Source organism: Pyrgilauda ruficollis, unplaced genomic scaffold, assembly GCF_017590135.1.
Source record: "Pyrgilauda ruficollis isolate IOZ18807 unplaced genomic scaffold, ASM1759013v1 scaffold5, whole genome shotgun sequence".
NCBI classification, from domain to species: domain Eukaryota; kingdom Metazoa; phylum Chordata; class Aves; order Passeriformes; family Passeridae; genus Pyrgilauda; species Pyrgilauda ruficollis.
This window is the reverse complement of record NW_024526599.1, coordinates 4,409,850-4,433,167: the sequence shown is the minus strand read 5'-3', so window position 1 is coordinate 4,433,167 and position 23,318 is coordinate 4,409,850. Positions and strand designations below refer to the sequence as shown.

At 43.0% G+C, this 23,318-nt stretch overlaps 1 protein-coding gene across 2 annotated transcripts; it reads left to right on the top strand.

Annotated features, from left to right (window-relative positions):
• The first annotated feature begins 2,239 nt into the window (after nt 1-2,239).
• TMEM154 (transmembrane protein 154) lies at nt 2,240-21,368 on the top strand. 2 transcript variants are annotated; one of them, XM_041479942.1, is made up of 6 exons: nt 2,240-2,403; nt 10,692-11,003; nt 12,717-12,744; nt 13,903-13,988; nt 15,443-15,503; nt 19,390-21,368. In XM_041479942.1, exons 1-6 carry the CDS (start codon nt 2,274-2,276, stop codon nt 19,403-19,405), a joined length of 633 nt encoding a protein of 210 aa, XP_041335876.1. In that variant the 5' UTR covers nt 2,240-2,273; the 3' UTR covers nt 19,406-21,368. The 2 variants fall into 2 exon arrangements, with proteins under 2 accessions (XP_041335876.1, XP_041335877.1); XM_041479943.1 differs by lacking the exon at nt 2,240-2,403 and adding an exon at nt 6,108-6,200.
• The last annotated feature ends 1,950 nt before the right edge of the window (nt 21,369-23,318 follow it).

The following is a 23,318-nucleotide window of genomic DNA, read 5'->3' as shown; positions in this document are numbered from 1 at the left end:
TTATGTTTTTGTAATGGATGAGCGAGCTGGGCTGAGTCTACAGAATGGGGCAAATCCATAAATATGCAGGGTAGGATAAATCAGAAGAACATATTTGCAGCCCATGTAGTATTAGAGTGTCAAAGCTGGGAAGGAAATGGGGAAGAAACAGAAAGGAGTACAGCACATCTTTTCTGTACATTAAAGCAACAAAAATACTGTTAAATAGTAAGACTTAGCCCACTGCTGACTAAAGTTCAAGAAAAGCTGAGGATGGACAACAGTGACAGCCTTGGGATCTGAGACTCTGCTCCTGAAAATACAGGCAGGCTTTGCCTTTGCTGGCCACCAGCCATCATCAGTTTTCCTATTGCCAGGTTAGACAAAATCACCTCTGAGCCCAGATGGGTAGCCTCAATTTCTGGACTTCATAATTCAAACAGTCTGTCATTTAGACACTATTACTAATCCTTGGAGTTTCTGTCATTTTTTAATGGAAAAATCTTAAAAGTATTGGCAAGTTTCATCTCTAACACTTGTGTCTGATAAGTGTTATTGTGTATGACTGTGACATCATATTAAAGAATACCTCCTAGAAATATTTGATTTGTTGGTCAGTGTACTGACTTCATAACTCAGAGCTCCTCTTTATCTACTTGCAGGTGCAAATGTTGCAACTTTGCTTTCCCCCCCACTATTTTATGATATACATATTGCCAATACTAAGCAACCAGTTCAGATTTTAAGTTAACTGTATCATTCAAGGAGCTTAAATCTATCAACAAGCTGGTCATTAAATGAATCACTGACCTATTTCTCAGCTACTCAAGCTAAACAACCTAAAACTGATGACCTATAAAAGCATCAGTGTGTTAAGAAAAATTATTAGCTGGAGAAACAGAGCAGCAATTGATCACTCCCCACCAATCTGAACAGAAAGAATCACCAGCTTTGACAAATTCCAGAACTCAGCAAATTCTGACCAGAAATCAGATTTTGACAGACTGATGTCTAGGGGAAGTACTATGAAGCTCCTACACTGTCACCATTCAACCCTCCTTCCTTAGACTACTACTGGAAAATTTTATGCAAGTATTTAAAATGGCTCTTACCTGGGATACTCCAGAGTAAAATCTGGAGTGCAGACTCTCCTCAACTCAGAGAGATTAATTTTAGACCTAGCACTTATTTCTACAGTGGAACAACCCAATTCTGTGGTCCAACCACTCTCCCTGCTTGGGTACATGTATGGTTTGGATCCAGACCCAGATCCTGAGCCCTGGCTAGGCCCACCCTATATAGCAAGAAGATTAAAAATGTTTGGTTTAATTTTTAAGTTCTCCATTGCACTTACCCACAGAGCAACACAGAAGAGGAAACATGTGGAAGCCCCTGGCCAGCTCTTACGTGTTTCTGAGTGTGTGGACAGTGATGGGGTGGTGGGATAGAGGACAGGGCAGCATTTGGGGGGGAAACAGCCAAGGTCTGCACACCCAGACAGAGACTGCCAAGGGGGAGCAAAAACAAAGAGGAGTGAGGAAGGGAGTCAGGATTACCTTCCCCTTGCCACCTCAATCAACCATGGCACTGTGGGTCCCCAGCCCTGCATCCTGGTGGGGATTGAAATCTTCTGTCCCTGGGCATCTGCAGCCATCATCACACCAGTGTCACAGCACTTTCTCACTAAGCCACCTGCTCATAACAAAAAAATGATGTGGTTTTCTGCTTTTTCCTCTTCCTCTGCACAAACCAGCCCAGAATACTCAGTTGTAGGCTCCTAATGCTAGCCATTCATCCCATTTGCTGAAGACAGCCCACTTGGGGGCTGCCTTTTGGGACTGTAAATGTATGCAGTCTCCCACCCTCATGTGGGGGAGAATTACAGCTTGAAAACCAAGGCAGGAGGTGAGGCACTATTGAAATTTTCTTGCTTAATCACCCTGATAAGTGACATAAAACCTTCCTGCTTACGTACATATATGAAGTTTTGTGTCTGATTTGTATTTGTATGATCTGTGGCACTGTGTGTAGATGAAGATAGAAGGTAATAAAGTCAGGAGTGAAAGGAGAGGAACAGAGTGGGAGCTCTCTCACCTACAGCATAAAGGTGCTTCAGTCAAGTGTGTGCCTGAAGAGCAACTTCTGGGTTTTTTTTTTTTCTTCTTTCTTTTGCAATCATTGCTCGCTTGACAGGCCCAGACGGAATTACATCACTTCCTAAAACCCATCAAAGAGAGTCCATCTCCTGAAGAAATGCAGCTCAGATGCTCCCCGGCAGGAAGCAGGAAATGTAGATGTTCGGGTGCAGCAGGGAGGCTGCCGGAGCGCCCCTCAGGTGGGAGCGCTGCCGGGGCAGCATGCGGAGCCCCGGGCTCATGGCCCTGCTCTCGGCCCTGGCGCTGGCTGCAGCATCTGCCGGCACTGGTGAGTACGAAAGCGCCTTTCGCCTGCCCAGGTGGGACCGCGTGTCTTGCCGGCAGCAATGGGACCAAGTTGGAGGGCAACACCCTCCAAACTCAGCACAGGGAGGAGATCTGCGGGGACTTGCTCTCTGCTGCTTTTTGCTGTGTTTACCCTCTCTGTTCTCCGTTTCCTCTTTTTTTCAAAGCTTTGACTTTTTTTCCCTTTGACCTATCCCAGAGCAGCAGCAAACAAATCCTACAATTGCAAACTTTTCCTAAATTGCAGGTGTGGAGAGAACCAGAGTTTCCATGTTGACCATCAGGCATTTTGCTCCTAATTTTAGTTAGTTTTTGAACTTTTTTAAACCCCACACCCATATCATCAGTGTTTAGTAGCAAAGTTAAAGGCAAAGCACCGCTTCCATTCAAAAGGTGGCTGCCGATTTCCGCAGTCCCGGTGCACTGAAACTGGTTTAACAAAGGAACAGCCGGTTCCGGAGACAAATATTTTGAACTCTCAGCTGCAGAACAAAGTGGCCAGAACCATGGATTTAGGTTCTGACCCTCTGAAGAAAAGAATCATAAACGGAAAAGCAGCTTGTGACAAAATGCTGGAGCACTGGGGTGTTGTTGCAGAGACTCTCGCCTGTTTGCAGGGGTCATTGGTTCCGCTGGCATTTTGGCAGCCAGCGGCTGAACATGACAGGCAGCTCTTGCAGTGAAACCTTGCTGAGGTAGTGCTTGTAAGCCCTTTGGGGTCAAACAAATCCCTGCCAGAAAGCCTTGGTATGGACTAGAAGTGTTTGCTGCCTCTGTGCTGTTGTAGCGAGTGGGAGCTCTACAGAAAGCAGGGAAAGAAATGGTCACTCTCAGATATCACTGGACTTTTCTTAATGTCCTAAAATGCACTGCTGGAATTGGTGTTTCAGTGTGAGTGCTTTTTCCCCAAAAAACAGTACTCTAAGCAGGGTGCAGAGCTGGGCTGCAGGCTCATGGTGTGCTGCTGAGCTGCTTGCACTTAGGAGACTTGCTTAACTGTACGAGCGAGCTAAGTGAGGTATAAAATGGTTTGGGTTTGGCTGTGTTACTACAGCCCTACTGCACTGCAGACATGTCAGGAAAATATGCTGCAAGCACTGAGTGTAGCTCACAATCAAAGCAGTCAGAGGAACAAAAATCCTGCCATGGGCAAAGCTAAACAGAGGTCCCAGGGAAATGGAGGAGTACAATGAAGGCATGAAGGCAATGCAGAGTGATCAGGCTCCTGCTTCTCTAGCTCATGTGCAGGGTTCTGAGAGCTGCTATTTCATCACCACATCCCCATGGGGAGGGGGGGGACATCTTCACCCAGGGTCCCTCAGCTCATGGCTGGGTGCACCCTACCCTTCTCTGCAATGGGCATTGGGGGCTGCAGGAAGCGCCAGACAGATGTCACACACCAGGTGTGTGACTCCCCACACTCCCCACTTCCTACCAGTAGGTCCACCTTTAAATTCTGGTTGATTTTGGAACAGTTCCTCTTTGGGAGTGAGTCAGTCCTGCCAGAGCCCTTCCCAAGCCCTGTCAGCTCTGACTCTATGGAGCCAATCCACAGTCATAGAGGAAGGGGAGGAGAACACCCACCTTTGCTCCACATACAAAGGCGGTTTCTGCTTATTCAGCCAGCTCCAAAATGTACCTGGGGGCTTACTCTGACTGTGAGTGGGATGGGGAAGTTGTGAACCTCGGGGGGGGGGGGGGGGTTGAAATGAAACTGGTGGGGGGAAAGTTTATGTAGGGATTATGTGACCCACAGGCACTGGTGGGTCAGGAACCCCTAGGCTGAAGGCAGCCTCTCAGGGAGATCCTTTGCTCTCACCCTTCTTTGCTCACAGATCAACAGGGCAGGACCTTTAAGGGAGCTTTTTCACCTTTTGCCAGACACAGTCTTCACCTTTTAAGCAGTCTACTGTCTAGAGACCATTCAGAAAATAGGCAAACAGAGTATGATTAAATCTTGCAGCACAGACATATTAAAGTCTTTTTAAGTCCTGTTCCCTGTTCCTGTTCCAGAACCTCGTAAAAGCCTAGCCTTGCCATTTGGATTATGATTTATTGATGGTTTTCTCCCTGTGATGCTATAATCACTCTAATCCAGTAGCTCTAAGAGCATTCCTGAGGTCTCAGCTCTGGGTGCTGGCCTTCTCCCAGCTCCATACTGAGGGGATGTTGGAGTTTGCACCAGTTCCCTTCCCCTTGCTTTAATGCAGCCAGGAAGCCCTACAGCTAACAGAGTAGGGCATCATCTCCGCTGTAGGGCATGGTACTCACTGCTCAGCCTTGCAGCAGCCCTGAAGACCTATCTAGGTCACACCTAGGTGTGTGTGCTGACCCTAGCAGCAAGCATTAAGACCCTTACTATAGCTCATAGGAACATGCTCTGACCTTGAGTCATTTCCCAGGCTAGGCCATCTCCCACTGGGTTCAATGAAACAGGTGGGAAATTACAGCATAAGTGGCCTGATATGGGGAGCAAGAAAATGTGTGAGGAACAGTAAAATGTGATATCACCAAGTGGAAGAGCTGGGGGGGTTGCAGGCAGTGCTGTATTTTGTCTGTGTCTCTGTGCTATTGTTTTGAATTGTCATTCAAAGAAACACAGCTATCAAAGACTCAGATATTCAGCAGCTTGTACCACGAGCACAGCCAGTGACTCTCTCCTTGGCAGAGAAGCATCTTTTAGGCTGCCTCCCCTGCAAAGCCAGGTCTCCAATGGTTGTAATAATTTTGACCTGTTCCCCCCTCGAGTAATGAACTGAGAATGGGATTGAACCTGTTACAGTCACCTGTTAAAATTTTCTAGCAAAGCAAAGCAACAATGTAAGAAATGAGGATTTGCTACATTTTCTCTTTCCAAAGTGCAGCACCCTAAAAAGCAGATGAAAAATCCTTTCTACTGAACACATCAACTCCTCCTATGTATTTGCTACCATTCCTCCATTTTAGCCACACACAAACATTCACTGTTTTATTCAACTCCTTCAGGGACATTTCAAAAAATCTCATTTACATCAGCAAGATTGTATACTAATTTTCAGTCAGTGACACCAGTCTCTTTTCCCTCAAGAGATTTTATGATAACTGGAAAGCCTCCAGAGCTTTTGAATCTTTAATTTCATAGTCCTCCTGAGAGCAAGGAGCACTGAGGATTTGCATCACAGTGAGGTCGCAGGAGTATCACAGATGCAGACCTAGAAGGCCATCAGATTAAGTAGAAGCAAATAAATGCGTCAATTCATCTGGAAAGCCTGCAGTACTCAGGGTGAGCAATGAGACTACAGGTTCGCAGTTTGACTCTAAGATGTGTGACTGAATTTGCAACACTGCCTGTTAATGCAGCACTTCAGCTGGATGGAAATACAGTGAGGAAAAGCAGTTTCCATCTTGTATAAATGAGCTTAAACAGTTGTTTCCTCTTTCAGGTTATACCTAGATAACGCTTTCTAAGCACCTAGTTTTAATAGGATCTTGTCTACAGATTAGCCACCCTGAAATGCTTGTGCTCCCTCATCAGAAGAGTATGCTCCCAACAGCTAGCCTGCAGGCTTTTAAGGATTCCTCTTCTAGCCAGACTGACAGGCAAGACCTGCCACAACAGGCAGCTGGGCAAGCCCTGGCCATGGCAAGGAACAGCCCTTCTTACAGCAACCTGAAATGAGGAGAGAGGAACAGTGCAGGGATGAGCCAAGCAATACACCAGAGGATCATACAGACTGTGTGGAGTGGTATGACTACACCACCAACAGAATGCGTGCATGGAGCAGAATGATCCAGGATATGGTAACTTTATTCCAGCTTTATAGCCTTTTCTTGTTCTGTCACCTTCTTGTGAGCCTTCCTTTCACTGCATTTTTATAGCTTATGGGAAAGTTTGGAGAAATAAAAATTTTCCTTTCAGACTAATAAGCCTAGCTATCCCACTGACATAGCTCTTGCTTTTTCTCTAGCTCATTGCTTTTTCTTCTGTCAGTAGGCACTCTGGTGTAATCTGAAAAATTCCCTTGAGAGAACCCAGTCCTTGTGTCTGACGGCAAGGCAGCAGAGAGACTGATGGTTCTACAACAAAACTGAATGTGCTGACTGCCAGCTGTTTTCCTCTGCTATTTTCCTTTGCCTCACATCCAAGTGAATTCAGAAACCTGTTTGCCTGCTTACTTCATCAGGAAGCCCATATCACCACCTCTGAGTGCTGCAGCACAGAGGTAGAAATGCTGCAACAACAGAAATATTGTTTGTTTGATTGAGACATAATTTTTTGGACTCCAATCATGTAAAGCTGCTTGGTATATTCAACTGCCTCTGTGTTCCACAAAAAGCACATTGGGAGCACCTCCAAAACTCAAGCAAATTCTATCAGTGATCCAAGCATATTTTTATAGTAAAAAATGCTGAGTAATACCTTATACCATGGTATCTGCATACAGGGCCATAGCTTTTTCATAATTTGAAAAAACTGTTAACTGAACATTTTTGAGATGCTGCTAGTGCTTGCTCAAGTATTTTGGTCCCTAGATTCTCTAATACCTCAACTAGGGAACTCTGAGAACTTCCTGACCTCCAGCTTCTTTGCTTCCAGTTCCAGCTGTGCCCACCTCCCATCAGGGTGGATTGCAGCTGCCTGCCAGCCCCTCTCCCTTCTTGTCTTGAAAGCATGGGAAGTGGCAATACAGGCTGGGCTGAAGCTGTGGTGTGTTCCCATCCACTTCCCTTAACTCAGGAAGAAGTCACCAGCATTCATGTCCCAGGTAGTCGTTCCCATCCACTTCCCTTAACTCAGGAAGAAGTCACCAGCATTCATGTCCCTTCAGACAAAGGTGAAGCCCATGTGGTTGTTGTACGAGTATTTGCTCCTTGGACAAGATGTGCAGAGGGATGAGTATATGGATGTTGGATGTAGCCAACAGCATAAGGCTGAGCTCAATAAGAGAAAGGGCACAGGCTTTGCAAAGTCAAGGAGGTATCTCTACGGTCACATGTGACTTGCTCTTTGTTACACTCCACTGGCCTTGCTTTTCCAGCCTGAATGTCATGCTGTATTGCTGTAAGATTCCCAGAGAGCTAGTAGATGTCTGCAAGATGAAACCACAGCTGACAAGACAGTTCATGGTATGAATTATCACTGTAAATCTGGCATGGAGAAAATGTTTGAACAGCACCTCACAAAATCTCCAACTTTCAGATGTTCTTCTGCCCTGCTCCAAACCTTGTAATGCCCAACTTTAATTCAGCCCACCAAACAGCCACCCAGGCCAGCTGCAGCACAGCCCACTTGCTATTTTGAGCATTTTAAATTGAAACACTACGACAAATAGCAACTTGAGGTCTTGAGGTCAACCACCTGTGTCTCACTGGGTGGGTGGCTGTGGCAGGCACTACAGCTGCACTGCGAAGCCTGAGCCCGACTTCCCTGCTGGGCTGGAGGCACAGATCCTTCCCTGATGCAAGCCTCTGGGCCAGCCCAGGTGCAGGCTGTGCTTTCCTGCTCTGTAAAAAGGGTGATGTGTGGGTGGCCTGAGAGCAAGAGCAACTGCTGGGTGGCAGGTGAGGCATCCCTTGAGGCTGAGCTCTGCTCCTCAGAGGTGACGGGAGAGCGAGATGTGTTGAGGCAGCAGGTAAAATGCAGGAAATAAGAGCAATATCCTTGCAAGAACATTGTGCAATTGGCTGCCCTTCTGCTGAAAGATGTATTTAATTCACTCAGAGAGAGATCTAAGAGGAAATGGTGTTCCCAGAGAGATGGTGTTTTGTCCCTGGAATTATGCAAAGTGAAAAAAATACATGGCAGGAAGGTCACTCCCTGTGATTTGCCATTTTCTTTGCCTAGAGACTAGAAAAGGTAATTCTATTTCACTCAGAGACAAATGATTTGAAGTCTGCTTCATAGTTCAAAACAAGGCAAAGTGGCAGAGATACTGGAAAAATCTCTCTCAGAAATCAAGCACAGCATACTCTGCAGCTGAAAGTTTATCACTGCAGTTAATGAGATGTGACTGTTTTCTTTGCTTTAAAGCCACACCATGCTTCAGACATTTGAAAAATCCATTTTAGCTCTACGGATAAATGAAAAGTAAGGTATTTTCTCCACACCCTTCCCCTATTTTAAGCAACAGGCTTGTCCCTCTCGATATATCAAATGTGGCAGGCAGTGGGTTTCAAGGGCAATGGCTAGAGGAGGAAAACGAAGCAAGGTCATGAAGAGGTTCAGTGAGGCTGCGGCGGGCCATCGGCTCTGCCCGTGGCACAGTCCATCATGCCACAGCCTGCAGCACTGACATCTCCCGCGCTGCCTCGCCGCTCTGCACAGCAGCCGCAGAAATGGACTGGCTGCAGGCTCTGGGAACTACAAACTGCCCTGGAAAAGAAAAGTCAAATGGCCAAACTAATAAGGGAGAGGAGCTCTCCCTCCTGTCCTCTGCGATAAGATTAAGGACAGGCAGCAGATCACGGGAAGGGGTGGAGCAGCACACACCTAAGGGGGTCGTTACCTGCAAGGGAGGCAGAGATAGGGTTTTGCTCTAGACTGAAATATTAAATACAGAAGAGACAGAGAGACTATTGATACAAAGTGCTTTGCCACAGAAGAGCTATCATTTTCATTGTCCTGTTGTGCTGCAGGAGTCTGGTGACCTTCACAGTATTACATTAAGTATTCAAATTCTTTCCTAGTTTTTAGGAAAGGATGAAAGCAATCAAATGCCTGTGTGATACGTGCAGCATAAAAATCTAGATAAAACACTGCTGTCACACTCAAATAATTTTATTCATCTGAAATTGGGTTTCCTTGAATATGGTCTCATGAAATACTCATCTTCTCTTTGAGACAGATCTGGTGGGAGAGGAGATGCTGCAGAGTGGATTAAGCAAGAGATAGCGCTCTAATCCCAGTTTTTCTCTCTCACTTGGCACCCCTGGGAAGGACAGCATCCCTGTCCTTCTGATTCCTCATTTGTAAAATGGAGGTGATAACTGCTCATCTCTCAGGGCCATTATGAAGATTAATGTGTTTACAAAAGCATTTAAAATGCTAAGTACTTTTGGTTCCAGTCCTGTGAGATTGGAAATGCCAGCACTGAGGTGCTGAAAACCTTAAGCTTTTGCTAACTCTTGTGGAAACTCTGGCTGCCCAGCACTTTGCAAGAATGAGGAGAAACATGTAATTGCAAAAGTCAAAAAATTCCATCCTGCTTTATTGCATAAAATGAGATGTGCACCATGCTAGTATTGTATCTGAAAGGGCAGATAACACAAAACCCCCATCATTTACTTTCATGCCAAGAAAATTATTGAAGGCTTTTCTGTTGTAATTTATCTAAAGGCTGATTCTTGCACCTTTGGCTACAACAGGATTTTTGGCATTTGCATAGAATACAGTAGCAGCCCAGAATTTGCTGTACTTCTTCAAAGCTTTTAAACTCTGTGACAGTCAATAGACTCTTACATAAACACACAAAAAGCACTTGTTTCACTATTACCGACACAGCCAATTTTAGCCACTTTTCTTGTGAAATGTGTGATAATTGAAACCAGAACTGAGATCAAAGTTCAAAACCCCCAGTCTTAGCACTCATGGGGAATATCCAGCACTGATGCTTTGCCACACACTCCTTCAGCCAGCCTGCAGAATCAGTCAGAGGAACCCTTCATTGGTATGCAGGGAGGTCCCCGTGTTACTACCACCTCTTCTAGTCCACGCAGATGGGGAAGTCAGCGGCTTTTGCATGCTTCATACTTCCTTTCACCAACTCTGTTTTTCACAGTGAGACAAATTGAACAAATTTGAGAAAGGTACAGAAACAGGGAGATGAGTGAACTAAAGGCACTGGTGAACCAGGGATAATGGTCTCCCTGAAGGCAGTACCTAACTCCTTGGGTAAGGTGAGGGACATACGTCAGGCCAAGACTGAGAAGCCAAACAGGCTGGTGTGGTTTACTGAGAAGCAGAATAATTTCTCATGCAAGCAAGACCGGATGCCAACCTGCAGCAAAAGAAGTCTGTTTGTGCAAGGCAGCTGTGTGCAGAAGATGACACATGCTGACGTGTCCCAGTAAAAGTCAGCTGAAGAACGTGGTCATGACTGGTAAGATTTTGTGATAAAGTTGAGGTCTAATTTTACATCCAATGCCCAAGACTTCCAATCTGTGTGTATGGGGCATCTGTTGGTTTTTTTTAATACATCAAATGGGAAGTAAATACTAAAGTTGTACACTGTGGCTCACTGATAATACTAATGAAATTCTTAAAATGTTAAGTTGTCCTCGTATATTTGACAGATGGTGAAAATGATGGATCAGGAGATGGATCGATGATATCACCCACTTTTACAGCAACACATCTTCCTGCTACGGGTCCTTCGACCGTGGATGACCACGAACCAGTACTTGTAACTGCAAGCACTGCTGAAAGCAGCTTTGATACACAGAGCTCTCCAAGTACTGAAATGAATGCTGTGAACGATGAGGACAGCCTGGAAGCAGCAGAACAGTCTATCTTGATATATGTTGTCCCTGTGGCACTGCTGGTCCTGCTGATTTTGTTGATCACATTTTTTGTAATGCATCATAAAAGGAAAAAGTCCAAGCAAGGTAAATTTTGTCTTCTTGTGCATCAAAAGGCTGTTTCTAGGATGTGTTCAACATTAACAGAGCATTATTTTGAGGCATGGGGTGCCACATTTAGGATGCCCTTCTCTGACTGTAGTTGCATGTTTAACAAGTAAGACAGGGATTCTTCCCAGCCAGCAGTACCTGGTCACACACTTCTCCTTGGGCAGGAGCTACTTCTGCTTCTGGGCACCTCCTGCTCATGCTGCCACACCCATGGGAGCCCTGGAACCGATCTCTGGCTCCTGGAAATGCTGAGAATGCTGAGGGATGCAACTGTGGCTGCAGATGCTTTTTCTGTCTTTATGCTCAACAACTTTAGGCAAGGTGAAATTAATGCTTCTACTGCCCATAGTGCCCACAAGGTAAACCTGCTTGGAGCTTCAATAAAATAAGAACAAGAAAAATCATTTTAAGGAATGATTTTAAGGAATCCTGATTCCATAGGGTGGAGGCTGCTATGAAGACATCACAGCAAATTGAGCTAGGTCAGACTGCCTGGGTGCTGCAGTAAGGTGAGCAGTGCTTCAGGAAGGTGCTGTGATCTGTTAACAAAGGAATTGGTAACTTGGAGTGTCAAACCACAGGAGAACAAACTGAGGTGTCATAACAAAACCACATAGTTGGTAAGTGAAAATCTGAGATGATCATACCAGTGTATCTACGTGGTCAGAGTGCAGCTCTCAGCTCACCAGCATGCAGGCAGTGCACCACATTCAACACAGATTTAAAGTCAAGTTTTCAGGGCACTTTTAGGTTGCATTTGTCTGATCACTAGGTTTCCCTCTAACAAACTAGGAATTTGCACCCAGGCACCCAGTTGCCTGCCTGTTTCTGGATGATTGAAATGCAAGTACACTCTTCAGAGGGTTAGGAAATGTGGTACCTTTCAGAAACACAATCTTAGGATCTCATGCCCTGTGCCAGCCTGGGATTTTGAGCATCCTCAAGGCTGGGGCAGATAGCTTTGTGGTTCTGGGGTGGCTCTGCAGTCTGGGAATGTGCTGGAACAACTGGGAGGTATCACCCGCTGGCAACAATGAATTAAAAATAAGGTGATTTAAGACAGGTTTTTCAGTCACTTGATTCCTGGAGATGAAGATATTTATCAGAATTATGTCTGTGGCACCATTCTCCCCCCCCTCCCCGCCCCCCCCCCATTTTTACTTTGTCTTGGAGTCATAAGTAGATTGAATCCCTTTTGACATCTAGCTAGTTCAGCTTCATTTGCCTAACTGAGATCTAATCTGCCATGCAGTCCAACTCTCTCCCACCCTTCTCCCCACGAGCAACTCCCAGAGTCTCTAGACAGAGCTGAATTGCCCAAGTGCAATCTGTAGCAATGCCTCTAGTAAACAATTTTTTTGCAGAAGTGGTTCCTTTTCAGCACATCTGGTTTGCTGAAGGAAGTGTGCATCTGCCCTGTCCTGCTCACTGCAACACCAACACTGGGCTTCCTCCCAGCGTGGCTGAGCTAATAATGAGATGCTTTTAGGTTCAAAAGAATGGGTTTCTCTAAAAATTGCAAACAGGATAAGATGTTTTGTCTTTCATCTGCAATTTAGTTTTTATGCCTTTTGAAAATGCAACCTGTTTTACTTGATGCTATTCAAGGCTTGTATGCAGTCTTGACCCTATAAATAGAAAGGGTAAATATAATGCAGAACTATGAACACCAACTCTCTTCTTTTCCAGATGAGCTGGGAAGTGAAAATGTAAAAAGGTAAATTTTATGAATATCATTCTTTTAAAAAAATTTTTTTACTCTAACCTTTTTCTCCTTCACTGCCTCTTTTAATTTAGCTGTACACTAAACACCATTACTTTTTGCCATTGATTGAACTAGCAACCTCAACAGGTGGATAAAGTGTGACTTCAGTATGTGGCTGAAGTGTAAGACTAGAGCAGGAGAGCAAGAGTTAGTGGTGGCTGAGGCAAGGGCTGCCCCCCAGACACTCACAGCCCACAGCCCTCGCTGAGCCTGCTCTCAGGCACCTCCTGCTCCATCAGCCACAAGTGGTACAAGGTGCCCCATGAGCAAAGGGGATCAGCTCCCAGGCTCATCACAGGCTTTTGATATTCAGAATAAGCTCTGTGTCTTGCTCCCCTGTTTTTCAAGTTTATCTTCTTACTCAGAGGTAAGGAAGAAAGGCTTGCCTGCCTGCCACAGGAGCAATGCTTTGAAAAACAAGACAGAAGCTGTGTGGCTCTTCTCAGAGTCACCATTTTTATTGTTGCCTTTTATTGACCTCCATGTTGCTAATCAATGCTGAAAGTTTACTAGTTGGCTCTATGAGGAAAAAAAAGTTTGCTTTTTTGCTGAAAACATATTTTCTATCATATGACTGCAGGAATGATAAGCAAAAGGAAACTAAGCAGAGGCATTTAAATAAACACAACTCTCATGACCTTTGCTTTTGAAGTCACTGCAAATGTCAGTCACAGCTATGATGAAACTTTAGGCCTTCAGCTTTTAGTACTGGAGAAATGGCACTTCTGTCATGTGTTCCAGGAGGGCAGGGACAAACTATCATATTTTTTTTTAGTTTTCTATTTACAGCAGGGACAGTTTTCAAGAAGCTGCAATGATCCTGTGCTCTGGCATGTCTCTGGCTGCACTGAGTCCCTGTGTGGTCTGCCTCAGCTGGCCCTGCCTCTGCCCAGAACTGGCATCTCAGTGCCACTCCCTCGCATCTGTTCGTGACCCCTTGGTTCACACCCAGCGGGCTGACATCTCCTCAGGTTACTGGGCTAGGGTGGCTCTCCAGAGTTAATACATGTGTCTGGAATTACAGGAGAGTCATACAAAATCACTGCACTGTAAGCTGTTAGAATTAAGCATTTTGTGTAATGCTTTTTTTCCTCCCTCTCTTCTCTCAAGTCCTATTTTTGAAGAAGACACACCCTCTGTTATGGAGATAGAAATGGAAGAGCTTGATAAATGGATGAACAGCATGAACAAAAATGGTACACGGTAACCCCTCTACTCCATCCTCCCTCTCTTGCCTGCTGACATAGATCCCATGCATAGGAAATCAATGGAAGGTGTTTTGTATGCATATCACTGCTTTCCCTACAACATTTTTAGTTGTGCTCTTGACTCCCTCCTACTAAAATAACTGAACAAATGTCAGGGGTAGATTTTTTCAGAGCAGTATTTTAGTTTGTGTGGGAGTTTATTTTTAATATGTGATAGAATCTCATAAATGTTTTCAGTTTCCAGTAGACATTTCTATTAAACACGCTTATAGCTGTGAATGTTATTTATATTTTTAAATACACATTTTAATGCTAAATACTAATTTCTCTGAAGCATCTAGTCCTTTCAGTCTCCTCCAGAATTTCTACACTTTTGTGCTCCACACTGAGGTATTGTAGAAGAAATATGCATTTGCTTGTAGTTCAGACCACCATTTATTTTAAATTGCTGCCAGGAGCCTATGAATACACTCTTCCCCTCCCTTCAAAGCTATCAGCACATGGAGAAATTAGAACATGTGGTAACTATCAGCAGCAGCATCTTCAGCTGCCTTCTCAGTTACTTATGAGTACCTTGCATTTTTCCTCCCAGTTTTCTCCCAGGTGAATTCCCCAGTCAAAATCTCTAAGGGGTCTGCGTTGCCCTTCCAGGGTCTCCTCAAAAAATATAGGTCTTCAGTAAACCATGAGTTAACCAAGGCCTGATTTTGAACCATGAACAGCTTTTCACTGACTAAGAAATGCTGAAACACTGATATTTTTTTCATTCCTGGTCCCTTGCTTTCTATCCAAATGGCTCATTTGCCTGACCTACTAGGCATGCTTTGTTTTTCAGGACATAAAGCTCTTTGGAGCATTTCTTTGCACTAGCACAGTGCTCCACATGACGGGGTTTTGACCTTTGTGGCCTGAAAGCTTTTACAGAAAACATGTGCTAAGTGGCAGTAGTGAAAGGGAGGCATTAACTGTACTGCATGGGGAAAAAGTGGTATAAAATATACTTTAAAATTTTGTGGAGAGAAGGGAGCAAGTATTTTACGTACTTCTCTGTGTGTGTGTGTGTGTGTGTTGTAGTGTTCCCTAAACTCCAGCCCCAGATCCCCGGCTGGACTATAAAGCTGAGGTGCCGCTGTCAGCAGTGGAAGATTAACAAACAGCTCTCCCTGTGGCAGTGTGTAGGAGACAGTGCTCAAAAGTGCCTCATTTGTATAGGTGTACATAAAGAACTGGAACATATAAAATAAATTGTGGCAACACCTACCAAAGGGGAGGAGGTGTAAGATTCATGCTATGGGGACCATGCAGATAAAAGGGTGCAGAAGTGCATCTGCAGATCTGTATTCTAGAGTAACTACGTGATAAAACTTCATGCATTTTTGAAATAAATGTAGAAGAACTGCCAGAGTAGAGTAACTATAGTCTTGTTTCTTACCCTTTTCCAGGTGACTGTGAATGTTTACCTACTGTAAGAGAAGAAGAAAAAGAATCAATTGCCAACCCAAGGTACTTTACTTCATTCTATTATTTGAAGAAATATGGTCAGTGTCATTCTAAAATAAATTTTTTGTATGTAATTATAGAATTAGTCTTTGGTCCATTTAAGTTTTAAAATTTTTATATATAGAAACTATGACTTAAACTAAAGGCTTGACACTTATTTCTACACAGGTCTCTTCCTGTAAACTGCACTGCTAAATAATCTTACAGTTGTAAAGTGGTGCAAGACAGACAACCAGATGGCACAGATGGAGTTTCACTCACTGATCAGACTTTAATCACAGTTTCCCAAGGTGTTAATACAAGCATTCAGCATAGCTTCCTTGGCACCCTTCAGCAAAGGCACCCAGTTCCCCTCTGCCACCTGGTGCCTATAGGTTCTCGGGAATCACTGCCAGATGTTTTGGCTGGAGCTGTGACCTGACAGACAGGGGCTTGTCTGACTCCAAGGAAAAAATGAGAATGAGAAACACGAAGGATCTCCCTGGTGCCCCCTCGCAGCACTCCCCCAGAGCTGGCACTAGTTGATAGTCCAAGCAGAGATCCCAGTGGGATGCAAAACCACAATCCTGACAGCTTGTAAACTTAAAATCTTTCTGGTTGGTTTCCTCAGTATTTTGGCCAGAACTCCTAAACCCTTCGCAATTTTCCCTAATTAAAAATTCTGGTTCTTGTTTCCAGCTAGAAACAGGAGGCTGTACATTGCCCTTGCCTGCACCCTTGTGTTGCAGCTGCATTTTGAGGAGTGGGCAAAGCAGCTTCTCTGTGCCAGGTTATGATAACAAACAAGCCACCCTGTGTGCCAAGAAATGCCTGCTGCAGTGGAAGCAGTGATGCAATCAGGCAAGGCCAGGAGCAGGGAGAGGACCTAGGTCTGCTTCCCATGCCATCAGATAATTCCACTGACCATGCCTCTCTGGCAGAATTGCATCTTCTGCAGTAGACTGTCACAATATTCCAATCCTTTTTTCTGAATTTCCTTGCTCAGGAGTGAAATAGGTATGTAAAATCACCACTGCTGCAGAGGTTGCAGCTGAGTTGCTCCAAAGCTGCAGTTTCAGAGGAATCTTTGGATGGGGCTTGTGCACTACAGCCACTTGTATAAAAAAGGTTTCTTTTTACACCTATTGCAAGTGAAACCAATGCTGTTGTTTTAGTTCAGTTTTGTTTAAAAAAAAAAAAAAAAAAGCTTAGATTCTAGGTTTCAGATGCAAGCAAGCACATTAATTTTACCCTTAGCAACTGGAAAAGATCCTGGATTTGTTAGCCATCTGGGTCTTCCCTTCCTGCTGCTGAATGATAACTCAGAGGGGGAAAATTGTTAAGGAGAGGCAGCTGCAGAGCAGCTCTCTAAAAGCAGATTTGCTGAGCATTCCACTGACTATAGCAGGGAGTACAGCACAAAGGATGCTTCAGCCATAGGCTAACACTGGCAGAAGTCATAATGTAAAAGGCTTTTTAGGCACAACACAACGCTTAGCATCAAGTTTGCTTTCCAAATCATTAACAATTCATTTTAAGGAAAAAAAAAAAACCAAAATCCATCATGGCCTACCAGCTTGAGCTGACATTTTACCATCCTTGCTAAAGGAGTGGTTTTGTACTGGATTTGCATTAACCTCATCAGAAGAAGGGGATTTTGCTTCTGGCTATCAAAAGGCATCTCTGGGCTACACCCTACCTCAAGCTCCTCACCTGTAAAACAGAGTTATTTTTGAACACTACAGTGAGGCTTAAGCCTTGATACCAAAAAGCAACCCTGCTCAGATAAGTATGCTTCAGTCAGAGCAAAGGCACACACATTATTTAAGCAAATTTCTTGTAAATGGTATCTTAGAATCAGACTAGATTAGAGAAATTTATGCCTCTAAATTGCAGAAAGGCAAGCAAAAGCAAATCAAAATAGGAGATTTATCTCTAAAACATTCAGATCTTCTCAGACAATGGATATTAGTTGAATACAAAGTGCAAGAATATTAGATTCAATTTAAGATTCTGAAAGACTACTTTGTTTGGGCAAAATTCTTCTAAAATTAGGGTAATTTATATTTTAGATCTTATTGATATTTCAGTATGGGAAACATTTCAGGCCTCACTGAACAGAGATGGTGTTTTCTTGCATCAAAAAGATGCTGAGGGGGAGTTTATCAAGACTCAAATCTCTTGAACTATGAAGGATTTTGATATAATTTTTAAAACATATGAGACAAAACATTTAAATAATGACAATTTGACATTTCCAGAATGAAGGTTGTTCCAAAACTACTCTTCAGAGTAAGTGGATTTTTAATATAAAAATTTTTGAAAGTTTGATGAACAAAACTGTGTGGCAGTAAAGTATTTCTATGTTGAGTGTCTCCCTTACCCCGAAGCTACTTCTTCCAATTTCATTTAGCATGAAATTTTGAAATATGCTTCATTTCGAAGTGAAAAGATATTTCAAATGGTGAGAATTCTGGGTAAACAAACAAAAAATTCCTGTTTATTTGCAATTGGACCTTATCAGTACAAGATCTGCTACTTTTCCCAACCAAAATCTTAGATGAATAAATAATATCAGAAAGAGAATTACATACAGATAAGTAGATGTTTTCAGCAGCTCTTTTGAGCAGGGAAAGTGGAAGACTAAGAAATAAAATGAAACAAAGCTATAATGATGGCAAATTTTGTACTCATGAGCATTAAGGCTGCACATTTGTGCAAAGGAGGCAAGATACAACAGCCTGGGCTCCTTGATAGGTGGAGGTCACCTCCCCTGGCCTTGTAGGCTATGTTACAAAGATAACTTATGCTGTATAATGTATATGGGGACGTATATGTATATGCATGTATATACGTAATGTATAAATGTATACACACATTTTCAAAATTCATATACATTTTTCAAAATATGTATATTTGAATCAAAACCTCTTGCATTTGAAAGCTACTGCCAGAATCCTGATTGTGCCTGAGCACAGCATTGCAACCTCCCCCCCACCAGCCCCAGCTGCCTGGGGCCAGGGCTCCCATCCTGTGCAAGCAGGAGGGAGCAGGCAGTGTGTGCAGCGGCAGCAGGCAAGGGCTCATCATCTGTGGGGCACAAGGGGGTAGAAACCAATCTCTGCTCCAGGGACCTTCACTGCTCCAGAAAAATAAGTGCAGGCTGTCCCCTTCATGGGGGACCCTTAGCATGGGTCTATGCACCTTAGCACCTTGTAGGGGGTGGAATACAAGCAATCACCCTGTGCTTTATCACCTGAGAGGTTTGGTTTGTCTCGCTGCTGGGCACCCTCCTAGTTTTTCTGTCTGAAAAAGGATTACTCCTTCCTATGGAGAAATGTTTTGGGTGGATGGTAGGGCAGCACAGAAAGAAGTAATGCATTCCCAGGATGTGCCTCAATTTGGCAAGAGACTTAAGAAAACATGTAAAATATTAAGATTATGAGTGGCCCTTTTAGCTTCAGAGGTGGTTTAAAACCCTGCTGTTATCCCTGCTGACTGAATTCAAATCAGACCATGTAAGCTGTTACATTTTTTAACATTGTCATGAGCCAAACATTATTAAGAGAGTGCTAGGGAGCAAGCCACTTGGGCAGAAACCAGCGGGACAAAGACAAAAAACACCTGTTATGAGGTCAGCTGTAAACCAAAAATTCTAAAGTTACCCTCAGCTGAGGAAAGAGAGCCAGCAGCAGGAGAAAGGCTGTGCTGGGCAGCCATGAACCATCAGACAGGAATCAGAGCAGCCCTTGCTGCCAGCATCAGTTCATCCATTACATGAGTGACAGATTTATTTTCTGGTAACACCTTCTCATGAACTCTAGAGATACTCTTGCATGTTATTTCCTGCTGAGACAACTAAGCCAACAGCGTGACACTGGTGTTTTTTTTCTCTTCCATGTGTACACAGTGATGGTGAATCATGAAGTCCTCAGAACAGCAAAGAACTGGCTAAAGGGATGCAGCACACAAGCTCATCATCCCCCAGATATTGGAAGAACTGGATTTAAATATAATTCATCTCAAAAGGCCAGAGGAGCAAATGCTTTTGTTGTGTCCTGCTTTATATGGTCTTCAGAAAGGAAACATCACCAAGGGAAAAGAAGAAAAGGAAAAGAAGGAAAAAAAAAAGAAAATAAAAGAAAATAAGAAAAGCACTGTAGCAAGATTAAGGAATGATTTAAGTTATTTTTGCAATGAGATTCACCACAAATCAAGAGAAACCCCTTTTTCACTCCTGCTAAAAGTTCTCAAAGTAGTCCATATTTCTCTCTAGTTCTGCAGTTGTGTATTGTGCAGCACTTAAAACCAATTCTGTTGCAAATTTGGTGGGTTTCTTTGTTTTTGTTTGGTTTTGTGAGTGTTTCAGTGTCCTTAATTCTGGACTGCCCTGGTGTGGTGGATGTGAAGCTCATGCCTATGCAATGTTTATTTCTCAGTTTGCTTTTTCTGAACAGCGCACTGATTTGCACAGGACTGCTGTTGGGAAGGTACCAGGCTAGGACTGACAGACCAGCTCTGAGGACAGACAGCAGCTGAAAAGCCTCTCAAAGGAATAGCCAGAAGTGACTGCAGCCCAGCCGGGGCACAGGGTCTGCAGAATGCTTTTTGGTTTTCAGATTAAAGGGCCCGTAGAAGCGACAAGTATTATTTTGAGACTGCCTTTCAGTTTGTTATCTCCACAGATGAGCGCCCTGGGCTAGCTCTCCCTGTGTAACTCTTCTCCCTGCCCAGGGCTGTTCTCTAACCACCTACTTCAGGAATATTCAACTTTAAAACTTCTTTTTTTTTTTTTTTTTCCCTTTTTTTTTTTTAATGAGGGAGGTTGAAAAATGGAGCAATTCAGTATTCACCTTAAATACAGATTTAGATAAGCATGTGTTATGCGTAACTACTTGGTCAAGGTTTTCGGATGCAAGAGGTTTTCTGCTGCTTCTGTTTTTAAATACTGAGACTGCAATATCTGAAAGACAAGGACTTCTAAGTGTGCCCAGTCACTTTTAGTTACAACGAAAAAAAATCAGACTCCTGGGATACCTCAAGGTGGGAATATGAATGTTGTAACTACTGTGTCCATTGATTTTAGATAGCATGTCCTTAGGGATGTAGCTTAAATATGTAACACACATAAAAATGGATCCTTGTCCGGGCAAAGTTTCTCTTGCCTTATTTAAAATAGCAGTTTCATATCCTACCATATCTTATAGCCTCATATTCTATTTAAATATATAATGCCTTCCCATTGAATAGATGTTTAATATGATCAGGTTTTTTTGCCTGCAAATAATTCTCTAATAAGTTACCATGCATAGCTTGATTAAAGAGAGAAAAAAAAATGCCCCAAGCCTCTGGCATCTAAGTATCACTAATAGCTGACAAATACAGAGGATGGTTCAGCTTTGTGAACAATTAAAGACAAGTCAAAATACAGAAGGAAAAAATGTTTAGAGCTAACCATATTCATTCATTATTGAATTTGGCTTGATTAGTAATTTCCTCAAAGAATAAAAATTTCTTCAGTGTTCCAAAACAATTTATTGCAAATATTGAATTTAGTAAATGAGTGATGGTAAATAAATTTTTCCTGTTTTGATGATTTTTAACTTTGAAAGAAGTGTTCTAAGTTCATCTTTCACAACTTTTTTTAAACATTTCCACTATTTCCTGACAGTAAACCCATCATGTAGAATATTGATTTAAAAGAATGCAGTCACAAGGGGAAGAAAAAGTGAAAGACTGAAATTTAGAAAATTTTTAAAAATTGGAGTAGATGTTTTCCTGTAGCAGTTTTGTTAGCTACTTCTTTCCAACAGACAAAGATGTTTTGCTCAGGTGTCCTACAATTTGCAAAGCAGTAACCTGAAGATGCCCAAAACAGAGAGACTAGGTTTTTTTTTTTGTTTTGGCCAAAATAAAAAGCCGTGTAGAGAGACTAGGTTTTTTTTTTTGTATGGCACAAGATAAAAGGCTGTATTTTAAGACCATTACCAGCTGTGTGATTGGAGGGCAGTCAGTGGGACCCAGCAGTTCACAACACCAGTGTCCAGCAGTGACTCTCACCACACCATGCTCCCGTCCATACAGCTCTGTGTCCAACAGCTGCTGCCTTCTCCCTGAAGCACAGCTAGACTTTTTTTGGTTTTTTTTTTTTTTTTTTTTTTGGTTGTTTTTTGGGTTTGTTTTGGGTTGTTTTTTTTTTTTTTCTTTTGAAAATAAACCAACTCCCAAAGGTGACATTGTATGGCTTAACTCAGTTCTGGCACATTGGTGACCCATCACCCTGTCCAAGCCACACATTGATATTAGTGCAATGCACCAACTCGGTTTGCTGTGGCATTTGAAAAGAGACTGCGCTGTGGATGTTGATGGTTTGGGGTTAATGTTAATTCTAGATGGTCCTTCTCCCAGATAAAAGGCTGTACGGTTCCAAATAAGTTTCTCAGAGATTAAGTTTCACTTATATATTTTACTTTTCAAGCTTACCTTGAGAGAATGTATTTTCTGTAAACTTATGCCATTAAGTGTTTATTCTTATTCCAGTGTTCATCACAGATCAATCTCTATATAAAGCTTTAAAATCAATTTTGTCCAGAACTCATGTCTAGGTTCGAGGTTTTTAATTATTCATGTCACTTTGCCTCTCTAAATTCTGGCATGCTAGAGAATTTATTTGCCTCTTCAGGAACTTTCCTCAGCATTTAGAAATACAAAACAATGCTTTGGGCACTTCCTTGGCCAATTTTGACAGAAATTTTCTCTATCTGCTGATTTTTAAAAGTCTAAACTTAATATATGTTGCGTTACTATTGAAAAATGTGCCGTTCCATCAAATCTCACCTGTCATTAGGTCCTGTCCTCCTTGTGTGAAACAGACCGAGGGTGAAGCAATTTGCATTTCAGTACAGTTATGGATATTTCTAATAGATTCCCTCAGCACGAGACAAATACAATTTTTAGTATTTCACTCTTTCCTGAACATTTATACATCACTGTTTTTCTCCCCCTAGCATTAAACTATGGAGGGGATCACTCATTTATCTGATTCCCCAGCCCAGCTCCGCACTGCTCCATTCCACCCCACTGGTCTCTCTCTTTGATCATCACTTTCACACTGAGATCTGCATTTGCCACAGCCACTGCCCAACACCTCACTTACATCCCAGGTTTAGGGGTGCAGCTGCACCATGGGCACTGCTTTGGCCCCTCTCCTCCCTCACCCCATTTGGTATTTCCCCCTTCTGCTTGCCCATGTGCCCTTGCTCTCCTGTTTGTTTTACACTTTTCATCCATTCCTGGTCATTTCCTTTTGCACAGTTTTGCCTCAGTACTTTAATTTTGTGGGTGGATTGAATTACAGGGGATTTAGGCCATTTCACACCTACATTAATACAGCCGAAACATTATAATATTCCAGTTCACTAGTATTAACTGTACACCTTCTGTTGATGCACCTTCATTTTTCCTAAATCATCCACACAGTCAGGTCCTCTAACCCACAAAATAAAAAGGAGAGCAACCAGACAGCAGATAGGATAGCAGCAAACTCTCAGAATTATTTTATCAGCGTGCACTACAGAGTATTTAAGCCTCTGTGGTAATATCCTCATCGTTAGCCTGATCTGAGCCAACCCATCTCACCATCACCTTGCAACATCTACCAGTAACTGCTAAGTTATCATCCCTCAGTAGAAAATGAGAAAAAGCATGGAAACAGGAAGTGTCTCCCACTATGCATTGTTCTAAAATGCTTCATAGATGTGATGATCCCTGAGGAACTGCTACCTCTTCTTCCATTTTCTTCAATAATTTCAGTAGTTATCCAGCACTTCCAAGACAATT

What these genes read in the sequence shown, in the direction of transcription:
- TMEM154 (XM_041479942.1), top strand. Translation starts at nt 2,274, where the DNA reads ATGTTCGGGTGCAGCAGGGAGGCTGCCGGAGCGCCCCTCAGGTGGGAG. An exon ending in AAGGAAAAAGTCCAAGCAAG is followed by an intron (nt 11,004 to 12,716) that starts GTAAATTTTGTC and finishes CTTCTTTTCCAG; the next exon opens with ATGAGCTGGGAAGTGAAAAT. An exon ending in GAACAGCATGAACAAAAATG is followed by an intron (nt 13,989 to 15,442) that starts GTACACGGTAAC and finishes ACCCTTTTCCAG; the next exon opens with GTGACTGTGAATGTTTACCT.